This window comes from Talpa occidentalis, unplaced genomic scaffold, assembly GCF_014898055.3.
Source record: "Talpa occidentalis isolate TD23 unplaced genomic scaffold, MPIMG_talOcc4v2.1 talOcc4.9, whole genome shotgun sequence".
Classification (NCBI taxonomy): domain Eukaryota; kingdom Metazoa; phylum Chordata; class Mammalia; order Eulipotyphla; family Talpidae; genus Talpa; species Talpa occidentalis.
This window is the reverse complement of record NW_023605305.1, coordinates 9,134,607-9,152,039: the sequence shown is the minus strand read 5'-3', so window position 1 is coordinate 9,152,039 and position 17,433 is coordinate 9,134,607. Positions and strand designations below refer to the sequence as shown.

Genomic DNA, 17,433 nt, shown 5'->3' with positions numbered 1-17,433 from the left:
CTTATAGAATGACATCAAACTGAGGTTCTGGAGATTTGGAGGTGGGAGGAGAGGTCACCGGTGAGCAGCCATTATGGCAGCCCTCCCACCACCCACACAGCACTTGGTGGCACAGGGAACACAGCTGCACACCTGCTCACCTAAGGAGGAAAGGTCAGCTTAGCCCACAAGTGCCCACTGGTCACTGACCCGTCTCCCCACTCTAACTTCTGCCCCCTACAGTCACACTTCCCCCCAGCAGCCAGACCCCCCCGTCCCGCTACCCTTCCTCCAGGTCCTGCTCTTCCCCTCCTTAAGAAGGTCCATGGAGTCTAGCTCCACTTGGGATAAAACTGGAACTTTTCCAGAGGGCTGCAGGAGGCTTCCTCCCTCCAAGCCTCATTCTAGGTGCTCCCTCTGCCTGGAACGCCGTCCTCTGCTCTCTCCAAGGCCGCCCCTCTCCTGCCAGAGGTGCACGTTAAGCATGCACCTTCTGGCGTGGACATGACTGACCCCCCCCACCCCCCATCTCCCTGTCTCAGCCCCATTGTATGTCTGGCTCTTACCATCATTACAGCTCTGCTATGGGCTTGTCTCCCTCCCCGGATGTGTGATCATTTCATGTGTGTCCATGTGTGCTCTGTGCACATGTGTATGCATGTATCCGCCTGTGCATCTGCATTGCCTTATACATGTGCGCTGTGTGCATGTGTGTGCATTATGTGTGCCTTGTGTGAGTGCACATGTGTGCATGTGTGGTGTGCCTATGTGAGCATGTGCCTTGTGTGTATATACATTGTGTGTGAATGTGTGCTTCGTGCGTTGTGTACATGTGCCTTGCGTGTGGGTACTGTGTGCATGTGTGTGTGTGTACAGTGTGTGTGCCTCTTCTGTGATGGTGTGTGCATGTGTGTGTGTGCATGTGTGCACATGTGTGTGTGCACATGCACCCATGGACTCCCTGCTACACCCATATTTCATGAAGGCAAAAACTTCCCCAACATCTACTCCACACCCCTCACACAGGGCTGGACCCACAACAGCCCACACATGCGTAGCATGAACAACAACTTTTCCTGGAGTCTCATTTTCAGGATTTGTCAAATGGGTACGGCCACCGTGACTCACTTTCATGCAAGAGAGAGGGGGGACATGAGCGAGGACCAGTCGCCAGGAGAGCAGTCCCCACACCTGCACCCAGAGAACACTGGAGAAATGCCATTGCCGGAGAGGGGAAAACAGGGGTCCCTGAAGGAGGACAGAGCCTGGTTCCATAGGAAGAAGACACCGTAGAGAGAGTCTGTGCAACAGAACCGTCCTATCAACAACGCTTTGCTATGCTCTAAAAAATATCACGAGTGGCAATCATGGTAACAATAAAAGAGAGAGCAGGAGGGGACTGCGGAAGGGCTGGTGTGTTTGTGGCCCAGATTGTGGCGATGGTCTAACAGGTGTGCACGTATCTCCAAACTCACCACATTGTGCGCACTAAACACACACAGCTCCCGTGCTCCAATCGTACATCAACAAAGGGGCTTTTATTTATTTTTTTTTTATAAGTTTTTTTTTTTTAAAGAGGCATGTATTTTATTCATTTATTTATTTGTTTTGTTTTGTTTTGTTTATACAAGCACTGGGGTACAGTCAGAAGCGCGGGAGGGTGAGAGAATTCACCAGAGCCAGAGCGGGGAGCAGAGCAGGCAGAAGGACCGAAGTACACTGCTGAGGGGAGCAGCGGGCGGCAGGAGAGGTCTGCGCGCCATGTGGGACCCTCTTCCGGTGGCCGGGGAGCAGCCAGGGATCGAACTGGCGCCGCAGAGGCCGCGGGCAGCTTTGCAACCCAGCGCTCAACCACTGCGCCACCGGGGCCAACAAAGGGGCTTTTAAAAAAATGTCATTGCCACCAGCCAGTCGCGGCAAGCGGTGCTGGAAGGAGATGGCAGGTCCAGATGCTCCTGAGAGCTGAGACCTTCGTGGACATCAGGCATTGCCACGTGAGCAGGGGTGGCAGAAGTGCGGCCCCTCCTGCGGGCAGAGCTCACTCCCCAGTCGGGCCCACGAGGCCTGGGGACAGTCCTGAGACCTGGTTCCCACCTCAGAGGAGAGGCCGGTGGGGGAAGGACAACTCCAGACAGGCGTCACCTCACAGAAGGACCCTCGTGCACCAGACCCACGCCACACCGTGCCCGGCAGCGCTCACAACCCCAGCTCCCTGCCAGCAGCTTCCCTCGGGCACCAGCCGTGAGCTAACCCCGCCCCCATCGCCATGGTGCCCCCAGCTCGCTCCCCTTCCTCGCTTTCCTCTCCAGGCACCCACAGCCCATCAAGTCCCAGCAATGTATTATTATATATATTTTTAATGATCTGACCTTCTCCTTCCAGATGGTGCCTTCCTGACTGCAATTGGGAACGTTAAAAGAAAATGGAGTTGTTTCTCCCCATCTGCCGCTGCCATTGTTCCCGTCACAAAACCAGAGCAGCGGAGACCAAATTAGAAGGCTGTTGCCACTGAAAATTGAAAGCCCGCTTGGGATAAGTCACATTAGGAGCTGCTATCAACGGCAAAGCCGTGATTTCCAGCTGACATTAACTGGGGGCTTATTTAGCACCCGACTATGTTTGCCAGCACCCACAAAACACAAGGGCACCCCACAGGACCAGGGTGTAGGCCATGACCCCTTCAGCTCCCCACCCCCAGTACCTTCAGAACAGCCCTGCTGGCCACAGAGGCTGATGCCACAAATCCCAGCTCAGCTCCCAACTTGCTGGGTGATGCTGAGCCGCACACCTAACATCTCAGCGCCGCTGCCAACCATTAGCGGTGCAAGCTCTGGAGAGAATATGCTCTACCACGCCCAGCACATACCAGCGCCCACAGCCACCAATGCACCACCATGGGGCCACCTCTCCAGCCCCTCCTGGGCCTCCCCAACGCCTCCTGCATGGGGGGCCAGCGCCCTGCCTTCCCCACCACAGCTGCCCAGTGGACAGTCCAGGCTGCTCTTCTCTATCTTCCTCAAATAAAGGCTCCCTCCACCCCCACACCACAGGGCCACCGTGGGCCACAGACACCAAGGCTGGCAGGACTCAGCAGGGGTCTTCTCCAAACACCCCGTTCATGCAGAGAGAGACACTAGTGTCCAGGGAAGCCAAGAGAACAACCACGGTCACTCCGTGGGGGTAAAACTCCCACGAGGTCCCAAGGCCAATGCCTTCAGCCCTCTTAGAGGACAGACCCCTGCGAGGGCTCTAGCAGGTCCCCAAGTCCACCTCCAGATGGCTGCAAAAAAGAGGATGAAGGTGAGAAGTCCATGCAGACCCCAGGATCAGCTAGGACTCCATCACCAGGGCCACACGAGGTGAGCCGGGGTACCGAGGGCTGGAAATGAACCACATCAGAGGCGGCGGCCACATGGACATGTCCCGTGAATGTGACACTGGCCCACAGTCTGCCAGCCCAGATTGTCTGGGGAGGTGTGAACGGGGAGGCCATGCAGAGAGGCCCGCAGGTGGTGGAATGTAAGGATCAGGTCTGCAGAGCTACCACAGTTTGGGGACACCCAGAAAGGGAGCCCCAGTCACCCCCAGCCTTGCCTATCCCTCCTGGGGATCTTCCATCTGCAGCTCTTCCTGGGGCCTTGATAAACGGGAGACTAATTGGTAGAGAGAGACAGGAGGGACTCAGCCTGTGTGGCCTTAACAACCGCAGCCCCACCTGGGAGCTGCAGGCCCCTGTCCTGTCCTTGTTGCTTCTCCCATGTACCGGGCCCTGACTGTCTCCCCGTATGCTCACAGGAACCCGCGATGGAGGCACTGGTATTCCCCCCACTTTCTGATGGCAATTCAAAAGGCATCTAGAGGTTTAATGTCCTGCCCGGGGTGACAGAGCTGGGAACTGCACCCAGGCAGTCTGGCGCCATGTCACTAAGGACTGAGACCCCAAAAGGCAACAGGGGGAAGCGCCCATGGGAAGGAGCCTGCCTTTTCCGGACTACCTGGCACAGGGGTGAGAACTGGGTCCTCAGATTCCCCAGGAACCCCCTGCCATGGGGCAGAACTGACCCCCCTGGGCCCTAGGCACCCCCACTCCATCCCTCGCCGGACTCCATCTACAGTGGATCATGACCTCGGCACACTCCAGTCAGAGACTGAGGCAGACACAGACACACACACAAAAAAATTAAAGGAAGAACATCCTTTGTGAATAAATGTTTTTCAGATATTCTATTTCCAAAGGGCTCCTATCATCCGCTCCCCCCAACCAGGCACTGCAGATAAAAAAACAAACTGGCAAAATAAAAGGAACAAATTATTCAAGCCCCAGGGGAACCCCGGCATTCAAATAAGATTTCAAATGACTCTCCTTCCATTAAAACTTTGCAGCAGTGAAAGTGCGTAGAGATGAGGCGGCTGAGAACTGGGATGCCCACGCCAGTCAGCTCCGGTCCCTCCCACGCCGAGCCCCGCCAGCAAAGTGCTTCCAACGGGAGACTGACCTGGCTTTACAGCAGGTGTGCAAACAGGACTGGACCCTGGCCAGAGACGCAGTGCCCGTGGGCAGGGATGGAGCCTTTCGTCTTTCCTTGGGCCAGAATGCCCGCCAAACTCTGCTGGGGCCCCCAGCGGTAGCCTTAACGTAAATTCCTTCTTCCACCCTCCCCGGGCCCCCTGGTCACCCAGAAACATTCAGTGGAGGCCTGTGCAACATCAGCAATGAGCTAAAGAGAAGCCTCTGACCCCGGCTCCTCCAGAGTCACAACCCCCCACTTCCATACCTGCTCCCCTGGCTCCCTCTCTGAGCGGCAGCCAGAATGATCCACTTAAATGGAAACCAGGTTGTGACATCATCTGGATCTGAGCTAAAACAAAGGCTTCCCCTCATGTCCAAACACTGCACAAGTCTCACCTTTGCTTTCTGGAAAAACTCCCCCAGCTTCCATCTATCTACTTCTCTCCCCCATTCATCAATTCTGGCTACCTCAGGACTTTTGCACTTACTGTGGCAAAGCTTGGGTCCCTGTGCCCAGCTCTCTGCATGGCTTCAGATGTCACCTCCTCAGAGGCCTTCCCTGATAGCTGTCCACTCAAGGCTCGGGGATGGTCACATCACCCAGCTCCACCCCCTTGACAGCACCCCTACTATAGATTACCCCTCGTGTGCCATCTGTCTGCTCCTCGCTGAAATTTCTTTGAGATCAGGGATCTTTCTGGATTCACCATTGCTCCATTCCCCTCTGTCTAGAAGTACTGCAGAGATTCAGTAAACAGCTTTTTAATTGATGAAAACCAGTGGTAGAATTCCTGGCTTTTTTCCAGAAATGCCTTAAAACCAATTGGAAATGTATACTTATCTATAAAAACATCATGCCAGAAACAAAAACCAAAAATGAAACTAAGAATATGTGCCGGCTATTAGCTGAAATCAGTAAAGGGGAATGTAGCACATGGCGCGTGGGGCTAAGCACTCCGACCGGGAAGGATCGGGGCCTTTCATCAATTCAAAAAAAAGCACAAATCAGGTAATTATCACTTAACAATGTGAATGAAGCCAAGTCGGGGAGCAGCGTGTGCAGCGGCCCCCTCCGCTGGGTGAGCTCAGATAAGTCCCCGGCCAGAACACTCAGCTGTTCACAGCAGCCCTGCCTCTTCGGACTGCTGTGCATGGGAAATGAAACAGTGCGTAAAACACTCTGAAGGTGCTCGCCGCGCCGAAGTCGCTGTAAATGCTTCTTGTGTGTCGCTATTGTTATTACGGGCACCAAGGAGGGAAAAAATGCAGACAAGTTCTTGGCTGAGAGTCAGTTTAGTCCAAGCTGCATCATTTTTTGGTAACAGCTTTACTGAGCTATAATTTAGGTGCCGTGAAACCCACTCTTTTAAAAGTGACTTTGCAGGTTTCTTACACTTCCAGAGGCAACCGCACCACGCTCTAGCTTCAGAACACCACATCACGCACCAAAAAGCCCTCTGCAGTTGCGCTGCATCACCCCATCCCCTGGAAACACTGATTTCGTACCTGTCAACTCCTGCCATTTTACAGATGGGGAAACTAAGGCTCAGAGAGGTGATGTGACTTTTCCAAGAGCCTCAGGATTCAGCAGCCTGGTCCCCACTGGTTCTCCACCTCCCCCTCCAGCTCAGAAGCCCCCGGCCCACCCCACGGGCACACTCAGCAGCGCCCACCCCCAGGCGCCCTCCCTAGAGCTTTACTCACGGAGTCCAATCTTAGCTAAGTGCAACCTGTTGACCCAAGAGATCTTGCTCAGGGGGTTGGGGGTAATGAAGACGACCATGAAGCTGATGGGACGACCAGACCTGTGGTGAGAGGGCGAGGGTAAGCACCAGAACAAGAGCCCAGCCCCCCCCCCCAACCCCCACCCCTGGGCATGCCCCAGCTCTGCCCTGGACACAGCCAGGTCAGCTCAGAGCACTGAGCATGGCCAGTGAGGTGGGGCCCAGCCAAGCCCCTGGCTCTGGGGGAGGAGGCCCTTCCCCCGCCATGACCCCAGGAGAGAGGTACCTCCCCAGCCCGGCCCAGGTGCCTTGCAAAGCCAGAGCAGGTTGGCCCAGCGGCTGTGACACAATGGGCCTTTTCGGGGCCCCACCCGGCCTGTTCTCGCAGGCTCCTGCACACCCGAGCAGGAGCCTCAGTGGACCTGTTTCCAGCACCTGGTCCCCAGCCATCGTTCAGTAAATGTTTGCTGAAGGGACACACGAATGAATGAAGAGATGAATGAGGGCGTGGAGCACAGGCTTGGGGTTGCGGGAGCATCAGCAAGACCCCTCCCCATCCATGCTGGCTGAGAGCCAAGGTTGCCATGCACTCCATGGCCACCCGCTGAGGCTGCACTGAGCACCAGGCCCTCTCTGGGCATTCGGGATGGGCGGAGCAGAGGCAGAGGTCGGTGAAAGGATACAGGGCTGGCACCAAGGCACAGCCTGGTCTGATGTGAGTGAAAAGGACACAGACAAATGAAACCGACCAATAGCAGCGGATCCTGTCAGAGCACTGGGCCTCCCCAGGTGTGATCGGCCCATTTGTTCATTCATTCATTCATTCATTCATTCACATGAGACCTACTCCATGCCACGTGCTGTGCTGGGCAAGGCGCTCGGTGTGTCCACGCCCACTGCCGTCAGAGCAATGCTGGTGTGGAGCCCTGACGCCAGGCACCCCTCTCTGAACTCTCCCCTCCGCCGGCGCCCCCTCCTCTTACTTGTCGGGTTTCCCAGGAAGCAGGAGCCGGAGGCGGCACTTGTTGGCCGAGTGGATCTCCTCCTCCTTCACCCGCATGAGCCTCTGCAGGGCCAGGCACCAGTCCTGAGCCACAGTCATGTTCAGGTTCTAGGGTTGAGGAGGCCAATGAGGTCGTCACATAGCCTGCCAGACCCCAAAGCCACCCCAGGTCCTAGAGAAGCCAGGTACCCGGCAAAGGTCGCAGGGAGCTTCGGGGAGGCAGCCTGCACCCCTCGCCCAGCCACAAGCAGAAGGATGACTCCCCACCGCCCAAGCTGAAGCCAGGTTTTCCCACCCTTGGTTCAGACCTCCACCTGGCAGCCCTAATTTGAGAGGGTAGCCCCTCTTCAGCCTTGGGCAATGCCCAAAAAGGGGCTGCAAGACCGGCTGTGCAGAGGACAAAAACAATTCCCAACAAATCACGCAACCTGGCCCCCTTCCCCCCAAACCTGAAGATCCCTCGGTGCAACCCAGAGTGCTAGCTGCTGCTGCTGCTCAGGGGACCTCAGAAGCCAGGGGCACATTGGGGGACTGGGCACGGAGAGACACCCCCAATGCTGCCTACCAAGTATGGGCACCGCCCTGGAGCCCAGCAAGGTACGGTCGGGCCACGCACCTGGTAGGTCCCATGCAGAGTGCTGATGAGGAGGGTGATCTGCTCCACCACCGCCAGGTCCTTCTGCAGGTCCTGCAGCTCCTGGAAGAGGCGTGGAGGTCCAAAGTACACCTTGTCTGGGCAGAGAAGAGACCCAACTCAGCCTCAGGGTGGGGCGCCCACAGGAACCCACTTGCTGCAAAAACAAAGGGTGGCCCTGGGATGGGCAGTAGAGTGACAGAAGGAAAGCTTCCTGGCTCCTGCCCTGCAGAGTGCCCCGCCCGCTGGTGAGGACAGACTTGACACGGGCAAAGTCTACCATCTGGGATTCTGGCCACACTCAGCCCATTCAGAGGGTGACAGGTGGCCGGGAATTGGCCCCACTGTGCCTGAGAGCACAGAGGAGACCTCATGGGGCCAGGCAGCGGGCAGCACTGGCAAAAGGAAGAACGACATGTCCAAAGGCACTGTGGCTAGAGGAAGTCCACGAATCAGAAGTCCACAAGTAGGTTCCAAAGAACCTACTGAGTGCCAGGTTCTATTCCAAGTGTTGGAGAGACAGCCATAAACAAGATGGGGTTCCTGCTCTTATGGAGCTTATGAGTTAGGGGTGCTGGGGGGCAGTCAATTGACAACTGCAGATGGTGAAAGGTACTGGAGAAAAAGACGATGTCAGGACAAAGGGACAGGGAGTGATGGGAGTGAGGACACCAAGATTTCTGGTGATGATACATACAAAGGTGGGGGCCTTATCTTGGGCTTTCATTGAGATGATCATCTGACTCACATGGGCACATCCTGAGCCACCCGACGTGGCGACGTAAAGCCAAGCCGGCTGCGCGGCGTCGGCTTCCACGACCTCCTTGTTCTCAGCGGCCATCTGCATGGCCGCCAGGTAAGGAGCAGGGAGCAAGGTGGGCGCGGGAGGCGAGGGACATGCTCACACCAAGGAGAGGGCAAAGAAGGGCCCTGCAGCCCCCCAAGTGGGGTGAGCTGGCTGGGAACTCGGGTGACCCTGAGGTACTCCGAGGAGGAACTAGGAGCACAGAGAGCTCCAAAGGCCCAGTCCCGTGAAAGGGCCACATCCATATTGGGAGCAATTTGGTTCCAGCACCACAGCATCATCCATCACATTAAATTAATGCTGTTGATTTGAATTTTATTGTTTCGTTGCTTCATTTTTATTCCATTTGTGACTTTGTTTTGGTTTTATAGTTGTTCGAGGGATATAAACATAAGGAGCTTATTACACCTAGTCTTATATTTGCACATATTTGAATAACAATATAATAAAAAATCATTCAAGGCCAGCTGGGGTTCAACCAGAATTCCTTTTTTCCCCTTTAAAGGGGTCTGGCAGTACATCGCTGGATTTGAGGAACATGGCCCAGGGTAGACAGTCGTTGAAGGGGTTCCCAGACAAGGGCTGCATTGCTGGGGGGATAGGGGGTGGGGCTGGGGCTGAAGGTGCCTTCCAGAGAGGTACTTGGGGCTGAGGACCCTTGGTGGGGGTGCTTCTGTGAACAGTGACTGGGGAACACACAGCAGCCTGTGCTGCCTCGGGGATCCTGGGGACAGACACTCAGCACCTGGGAGCGGGCACAGGGACCCCTCCAAGGTGCTTACTCCCACAGAGGTTCCAGAAGTCCAAGCTCCCCATGGGGTGGTGGAGACAGAGCCGTGACCCACAGTGGGGAGCGAGGGAGGGCCTCACAGAACCCCTGCAATTAGCACCTCGCATCCATTCAGCAAAGGTCTACTAGCACAGGAGGTGCCGGGCTCCAGGCAAGGGCTCCGGTCACCAGGAAGGTAGGTGCAAATACAGCAGGGCCCTGCGCCCAGGACAGGCACCTGCCCAGGTGAGGCCAGGAGAGGTTTCCCTGAGGAAAAGCCAACATAAGTCAAGACACACCAACACAAACCAGAAGGCAGAGAGCACTCTGGGAAAGCACAGAAACTGGAAGAAGGTCCAGGGCAAGAGGGAGCAAGTGGCCAAGCCAGGGCTGAGGGGCAGAGTGAGCCGAGGTGGGTGGTCATGGGCACCCCCAGGAAGACCCTGGACTTTATCCTGAGAGTGCTGGGGAGCCACTGGCAGACTTGGGGTGGTAGATCTGACCTGCATTTTAAAGAGTTGGCTCTGGGGGAGGGAGGAGGGTGGGCAGGAAGGGGGCAGAGGAGGAGCCAGCCAGGAAGCTACTGCAGCAGCACCAGGCCTGGAAGAGGTGGTCACCCTGAGGTCCTTGTCTCCTGACAGTCTGAGGGATGGTCACGACAGAGAAGGACAGTCCAGGGAGAATCAGACAGCCCTGAGCCTGATCCTCGAGGGTTCAGGGGGCAGGGCAAGTGTCACCTGGTTCCCTCACTGTACAGAGTGGTAAACTGAGGCACAGAAAGGTGGCAACATAGGAGGTAGGCGGAGGTCAGGCAGTGAGTTTTCTGACTCAACCAGGTGCGGGGTGGGGGGGGGGGGTATGTGTATGTGTGTGTGCCTGTTTGTGTGTGTATGTGTGTGTGTGCACGTTTGGGGTGATGTGGGTACTCACTCTGGGCCTGGGCGGTGGCCGTGGCCTTCTTGGCGCCGGCGTGCTGGATGAGCACGTTGTCCTTGTCGTAGGAGCCGCCCTCCTGGCCGACCTCCACCACCTGCACCTGGGGCAGCGCCGTGTTCCACTTCACCACGTACTTGGGCCCCAGGGGCACCAGGCTGCTGATCTCCAGCTGGCCCCTGCCGGGACAGGGAGTTCAAGGCCCTGGGACGAGGTCTGGTGAGCCTGCCGACAGCACCCTGGCCCCAGAGCAAACCCAGAGCACCGGGCTCGGCACGCCAGCTCAGCCGGGCCCCTCGCAGCCCAAGCACAAGATCTCAGGCCAAACCAAGCCAGGGCAGCTATCGGTGAGGCAGAAGCACCAGGGTCCCAGCCCCAGTCCAGACCCACATGCCATGGGCCCCCAAGTCCCTACCTGTGGTTGGCAGGCCTGAGGAAAGACAAGAAGGAAGGGAGGTCATTACTGTTCCTGAGCGACATGTACAGAGCCTGCGGCCTGCTGGGGACCAGGCAGCAGAGCGGAGGGACAGATCGCCCCTCAGAGGAGCCACGGCAGCAGGGGCCAGGGTGGGCCGCAGAGACCACACGGAGGGCCTTCTCTTGGACTGGGCATTGGCCTTCTGTGAGGCCCACAGGGCCCTGCTGGGAAGTTCGTGTTATCCCAGACAAGGACGCTGATGCGCAAACAGGTCACATGCCTACCGCAGCTCACCCCACTGATCCCAGGTGCCTGGGGGATGACGGGACTTACAAAGTAGAATGATTCCGTGAGTAAGTGAATTCCTGACTGAATGAGGGAGTGTGTGAGAGAGAACATGAGTGAACTGAATGAAGGGTATGTGGCTGATTGAATTAGGGACTGAACAAGCGAGTGACTGGACTAGTGAGTGGACGATGAGTGGCTGACTGACCACTGAATGAGTGACTGACTGAATGAGTGAGCAAGAAGCGAGGTCCCACAGATCGGGAAAGAGGCCTCCTTGCCTAAGTCTTGACCAGGGCTAGGCCTTGTCCAGAGCTGTGAACTGGCACAAAGGAAGGGCCCAGTAGATGACTGATGGATGACAGGCAGGTGGGCAGGTGGAGGCGGAGCAAGCCCTGCTCCTCCCCTTCCAGGATACGTGAGCCACAACCCCAGCAAACCCCCAAATCCATGCACAAATCCAAAGGCACCGGCTGACTCCAGGAGGGGGTCTGAGCCGGGCTCCAGAGGCAGCCCCCCGTGTTCCAGCACGGCAGGCAGTGGGGCGAGTCAGGCTGAGATTAGCACCTGAACACAGTGACCGTTTAGAGCCCGGTCATTGGAGCCATATCGCTGTTTTTAGGACATTTTCATGCGTGAGAGCCTGGCCGGAAAGACCCCAGCCAGAGGTCATGCGGTCAAGTGGCCCCGGGCGTGAAGACCCAGAACGCTGGATCTTCAAATTTTCAAGAAAGTGCCTCAGTCCTGTGGGAACTCCTTCTTTGAGCCAAACCACAGATTTCCAGAGGCCTGGAGGCGCCATGGGCCCCACATCCTCAGGCTCTGGGCTCAAGAACCGAGCTCATCCCACCAGGGCTGCAACCTTTCGGGCATAGCCTGGCACCCGTTCCAGGCGCATCCACGACCTCTGACCCAGAACGGGGAAGCCCGCAAATGCCCTGGGCTGCGGGGAAGGGCAAAGACTTGGCCGGAGGGAAAAGCCCCGAGCAAGGGTGACAGGGACTTGGGGCAGACACAGAAAGAGCCTCTTGAATTTCAACATGGTCCGAGCTCAGGCAGCCGCCCGGGTAAAGAGCTGAGTCCAGAACAGTCCACGCTGCACAGTGGGCAGCTGTTGGGCCAAGAGCCTGGGGGTATCCCCCGTGATCTTGCAGGACCTTCCAGCTCTGGGGACCTCAGGCAGAGCAGGCCCAGAGGGAAGGGAGAGGAAGCTGGACGTGGGACCCCCTCACAGAGGGGCCAGCCAGGGGCTAGGACGGGACAGGGAGGGTCCGGGGGGGCGAGGCCAGACCACTCACTTGAAGTTGATGTTGGCACAGACCAGCATGTCGTTGAGCAGGAAGACCCTGCGCTCCTTGGACTTGATGAGCTGTCCTCGGTCTCCATACACCGTCTCCGTCAGCGTCTCACACAGGAGCAGCTGCCGCTGGCCTGAGGTCAACAGCTGGGGAGGGGGACAGGGCAAGGTCAGCGCCAGAATCCTCTCCCATACACAAAGGGGATGAAGGCTGGAGAGGGGGGCGGGCTGAGGCAGGCGACAGGGTACTGGATGGGGCGGGGGAGGTAGACGCCAAGGACCCCCGTGTTGGGTAGTCTGACTGCCCTCTCAGCTCAGAAGCCAGCTTCCCTCGAAGGTGAGCCAGCCCTGCCTGCCCTGTGGCTGTCCCACAGGACTGGCACCTCCCACAACACAGTCCTGGTGACACAGACACGTGGCCTTTGTCTTATGGGAAGGTTTTTAAATCCTAACACAGTTTTCTTCCTTCTTGAGTCAGTATCTTGTATCTATCTAGAATTTTTTTGAGGTAGAATTTGGTAACTGATTTTCAGATCAATCTGAAAGCTCTGACTCCCCTCACACCAGCCATGAAGCGCTTGGGCAGGTGCCTCCACATCTCCACACTTCAGCTGTCGAGCGGGGCAGCATCTCCACCACTCAGACCACCGAGTCAGGGGAAGAGGGTCTGGCTGCATCACCTGCAGAGCCCAGGGCAAGAGGGCCCTTTGTGACAGTCTGATCAAGAGCAGAGAAGGCTGCCCGGCACTGGCACAGAGTGGACACTGAAGGCCACTGATATCCCCACTGTCGCAGCCCATGCTGGTAAGAGGCGGGCCTCATGCGGGCGACCGCGAACTGGAAGTAGGTCCCATTCCTACATCCTGACCTGCTGCAAGCCTCAGCCACCCTCAGCCGGGAAGATAGCAAGATGGGCTGGGCGGGCCTCCCCGGTGGCACAGTGTTTGAGCGCTGGTTCGATCCCCGGCTGCTCCTCGGCCACCAGAGGAGGGTCCCACATGGCGCGCAGACCTCTCCTGCCGCCCTCTGCTCCCCTCAGCAGTGTACTTCGGTCCTTCTGCCTGTTCTGCTCCCTGCTCTCGTGAATTCTCTCACCCTCCAGCGCTTCTGACTATACCCAGTGCTTGTATAAATAAATAAAAATAAATCTTTAAAAAAAAAAATAGTCTTTTAAAAAAAAAAAAGTTTAAAAAAAAAAAAAAGATGGGCTGGGGACTGATCTGCCGCTCAGGGAGGGGACGTCGGAGGAGGCTGAGACCTTCAGGCCTCAGGCATCTGAGCAGTCACTTGCAGGCGGACACCAAGAACCTCTGCCAGCCCACTCAGGAACGAAGAGGACAGCATCTAACAGGAAGGGGGTGAGGAGGGGCGGAGAGTACTCAGCAAAATCCATCTCCCAGTCCTGTGATTCTGACGACAACAGTTGTCCTCCCCTGCCTCCCCAGACAGATCAGCCCAAAGCCTCCCCTGCAGAGAAGGCCCTGCCAATCTCCCCAGAACCCTGTCTTTCAAGTGAACACAAAAGTCAGGATGTTAACAAAGACCCACTGTGCGCCAGGCACTAAATATTCTGCTTCTCATTTCATTGGCTCACAGTCCCGTGAGGCTACCCCTCTTCCCCACGGGGAAACCCAGACTCTGGACTCGGGCTGGCTGAGCATCAGTGCAGGACAGAGCTGGGTCACGTGCACTGTCCCCTGCAGCAGGCTGGGTGTGACACAGGCCAGATTTGGCCCTGCTGCTGCTAACACAGAAGAGGACTCGGGGTCCCTCAGGGGCACCCCATCACTGCTAAAGCCAGGCTCCCCCACCCACCACTTCCACCACCAAGCTGACCTCCAGTGCAGGAACACAATGCTGAGTCCTGAGGACAGCAGGCCCCACAGAAGGGCCGAGTGTACCAGGAGCCAAAACTGCCAGAGGAGAGTCTCCTGGGCTTCTGGAAACCACCCTTGGCCTCTCGGGCAGATTTTTAAAAAGTCAGATGTTGCACAAGTATCCTGAGGGTCCTGATCAGGCACATTTTGAAATAGCTGGCAGGGTTCCGCTTCAGGCACACCCAGTTTCATTTCCACTTTTCCAGGGTGACAGCAGGAGGAAAACCACTGGACCAGCCTCAGCACTGGCTGAGACCCCCAGGGGGCCAGGGGTGCCGGCAGGAGGAGGCCACAGCATGCAGGTACTGCCACACTCTACCTACATTCCACACCTCTCAGACACCCCTTGATGGGAGATCCTGAGGCTCAGTCTTCACTTCCTTCCCAAACAGCAGTCAGGTCTTCCTGCCCTCAAGCCAATACCCACTGCTCCCTGTTGGCCAGGTTCCCCCAGGGGTACAGAGCAAGGGGAACAAGGATGGCTTTTCCAAAGTGACTGCAACTGAGCATCCCCTTCTCCTGAGACATCCCCGCCCACAGCAGTGCACAGGTGTGTGAGCCAGAGCAAGAGAAATCCTCTTGGTGGCAGAAAAAGTGCTAAAGCAGGTGACAGAAGACACTTCCCATGTGCAGAGACCATGAAACACCAGCACAGGAGGCCACGGGTGGGTCCAAGACTTTCTCTGAGAAATCTCCCCAAATAGAGGCTGTGTTGCCGGTGGAGGGGATCCTGCCTGGAGTGGGGGGGAGAGAGAGGGAATAACCCCACAGGATGAGGACATCCCCCCAGAAGGGGGCTTGTCTCCTGCCCTATCTTTTCTTCCCCAGTTCTAACTTCCTAGAACAGGCACGGCAAACTCAAAACGCTTTTGAGGTCCATGGTAATGCAGTGGGAGGACATTATGGGGACAAGGGGCATGCGCACAGCTGCTCAGGGGACCCAGGGCGGTGTGGGAAGGTGGGTCGGCTCTTCCAAGTCATCAAGATTGTTCACACATCTGAATTTCATGGAACGTATCTCTATTTTTAAATGCGGGCAATTATTCCATTTTCTTGAAATTATTGTGGAGACCCCAAAATACACGTACAGCCTGAATTTGGCCTGAGGTGAGGGACCCTGCAGGTGACCTTGTCCCGCCCTGACACACAGCCTGTGGCGATGACTGGGAGGCACACAGGTCAGAGGCATCACACACTGCACAGTGTGGTCCACCTCCAAAGGGCTGCCATCCTCCGTCACCCTCCCGTATCACCAGAAAGTTCCGCCCCACATGGCTATAACCTCCCAGCCTTAGTCAGTCGCCTTAGTTCTGCTTTCAGGGGCTCACAGGACCAAGAAGTTCCCAGTTTATCCCCCTCAAGATTTGAACACCCCTCCTGAGGACCCCACAAAACGTCCCCATGTTCTGGCCAGGTGCCCTGAGGCAGGGTCACTTCACCCTGAGCCACCCCAGGCCAATCTCCAAGGGGGCCTCCCAGGACTGGGTGCAGCCGGGGCGCCTGCGCTGTGCCATTAGGAAAACGGGACCGAAGCTGACCAACAGGTAAACATTTTTTTTGTACTGGCCGTTTGTTTTTAAAAACCAAGTTCTCTCCGGTCACATTTGAAAGATATTCAAGATCTTTTTTGCTAGAATGTTCCTAAGTTGCGACCCCAAAACATGGCATGGATTTTTCAATTTTCTCCTTTAAAAATAGCAGTGAGGATGACAGTCGCCTTGTATTAGGGGGCCTGTCCCTCTGCCAGCACCTTCTTTTCCAGGAAACAGGTCTGGGGTTAGGCGCCCCTGGGCATTCCTCATTTCAGAGGGGTCAAGTGAGGTTCAGAGAGGTTGGGGATTCCCCTGAGGCCACACAGCAGGCACCAGTGGAGAAATACGGACTCCACTCTGACATTACTTATTTCCTCACAACACCGGAGTATCAATTCTGATGAATTTACTGGCAGCGACACCGATGAATAAAGTGCACTTTTATCTTAAACTGACATAGTAACTGTTGAATGAGGGGGTCCAGGTGAGACTAAAGTCTGGGGCTCAGAAAGGCAAGGACTCCCCTCCCTCAGAAGACCAAGGTGGCCATGGGGCAAGAGGCAGAGGGACAGGTGAGGAGGGCACAGGCCACTCACCTTGTTGAGGCTGCTGCGGTCACTGACGCTCTTGGTCAGCTGCTGGATCTCGGCCACCTGGTCGGCCAGCCGCTTCTGCTCGTTGAGCTTCTCAGCCAGTGTCTCCAGCTCTGTGAGGGCCAGCTGCAGCGAGAGTCTGTCGGGGTGGCCCCTGGGGGTGTTCTTCAGCATGTCCTGCCAGGGCCCAAGGAGCCAGGCCTGAGAAGCTGCACTCGAGACCCTTCCCTGATGCTGGCTCAAGCCTCACCCTCCACATCTCCACATCAAGTGGGAGCCCAGGTCTGAAAATGAGCCAGGACAGCCAGTAGCCACCACAGAGCAAGGCCTCCCAAAAGCCTGTCGCGAGCCCCGATGAACCCTCAACCTAGTGCGAAGAGGGACACGCACTCCTGCGACCGGCAGCTCCCAGGACAGGGAGGAAAATGTCACTGGGGCCCTCAGCCTGGTGACAGGGGTGCCCCCACCCAGGACCCTCGGCAATCAGGGGAAGAATCCCAAGTGGTGAGGGCCCCAGGGGCTAACACTCCTGTGGGACGCAGCAGCGGTCAGCTCATCGGCTAAGAGTCCCCACCTGCAGGTCCTGGGATCCCAGGGAGGCTCCTGCCATCAGCAGTTGGGTGCCCCCACATCCTGCCTGGCCCTGAGAGGCAAGCCCCAGCCCCCACCGCAGGTCAGAGGCTGTGGGAAGCCGGGAGGTACCTGAAGCAGGAGGATGAACTGCGGGAACCTCTGGATGGGCTTCACCATCAGCCCGTAGAGCGTGACACGGTCGGGGCTACACACCTGCCGCCGCTGCGGGAGGCAAGAGGGGATCGTCTGGGACCCTGTGCAGCAGGGGCCCAGCACCCCAGAGTGCCCCTGGGGCCCCGTTCTGGGCTCCTCTCCCCATGTCTGGGGCGCTGCTCACTTCCAGCTTGGAGAAGAGCCCAGGGAGTCCCGGATTCCACAGCCCGGGGTCCCTGCCACCAACGGTCCCCGCATAGCCCCTCCCCCGGGGAGACTAAGGCCATCCCATTAGGTCTCGGGTGGAAAGCATAACAGGGAGACTCAGCAATTTATTTAAGAGGTCAG

At 57.0% G+C, this 17,433-nt stretch overlaps 1 protein-coding gene across 2 annotated transcripts in view; it reads right to left on the bottom strand.

Moving 5' to 3' along the window:
• Positions 1-17,433, bottom strand: part of ARHGEF10L (Rho guanine nucleotide exchange factor 10 like) — a 114,925-nt gene that overhangs the window by 33,618 nt on the left and 63,874 nt on the right. For both annotated transcript variants that reach the window (XM_037500671.2, XM_037500673.2), the window contains 7 exons: positions 17,062-17,154; positions 16,363-16,536; positions 12,359-12,504; positions 10,355-10,536; positions 7,833-7,948; positions 7,197-7,324; positions 6,194-6,294 (listed from right to left, as the gene is read on the bottom strand). In XM_037500671.2, the coding sequence (XP_037356568.1) occupies positions 6,194-6,294; positions 7,197-7,324; positions 7,833-7,948; positions 10,355-10,536; positions 12,359-12,504; positions 16,363-16,536; positions 17,062-17,154 (940 nt within the window). The remainder of the gene's footprint in view (positions 1-6,193; positions 6,295-7,196; positions 7,325-7,832; positions 7,949-10,354; positions 10,537-12,358; positions 12,505-16,362; positions 16,537-17,061; positions 17,155-17,433) is intronic.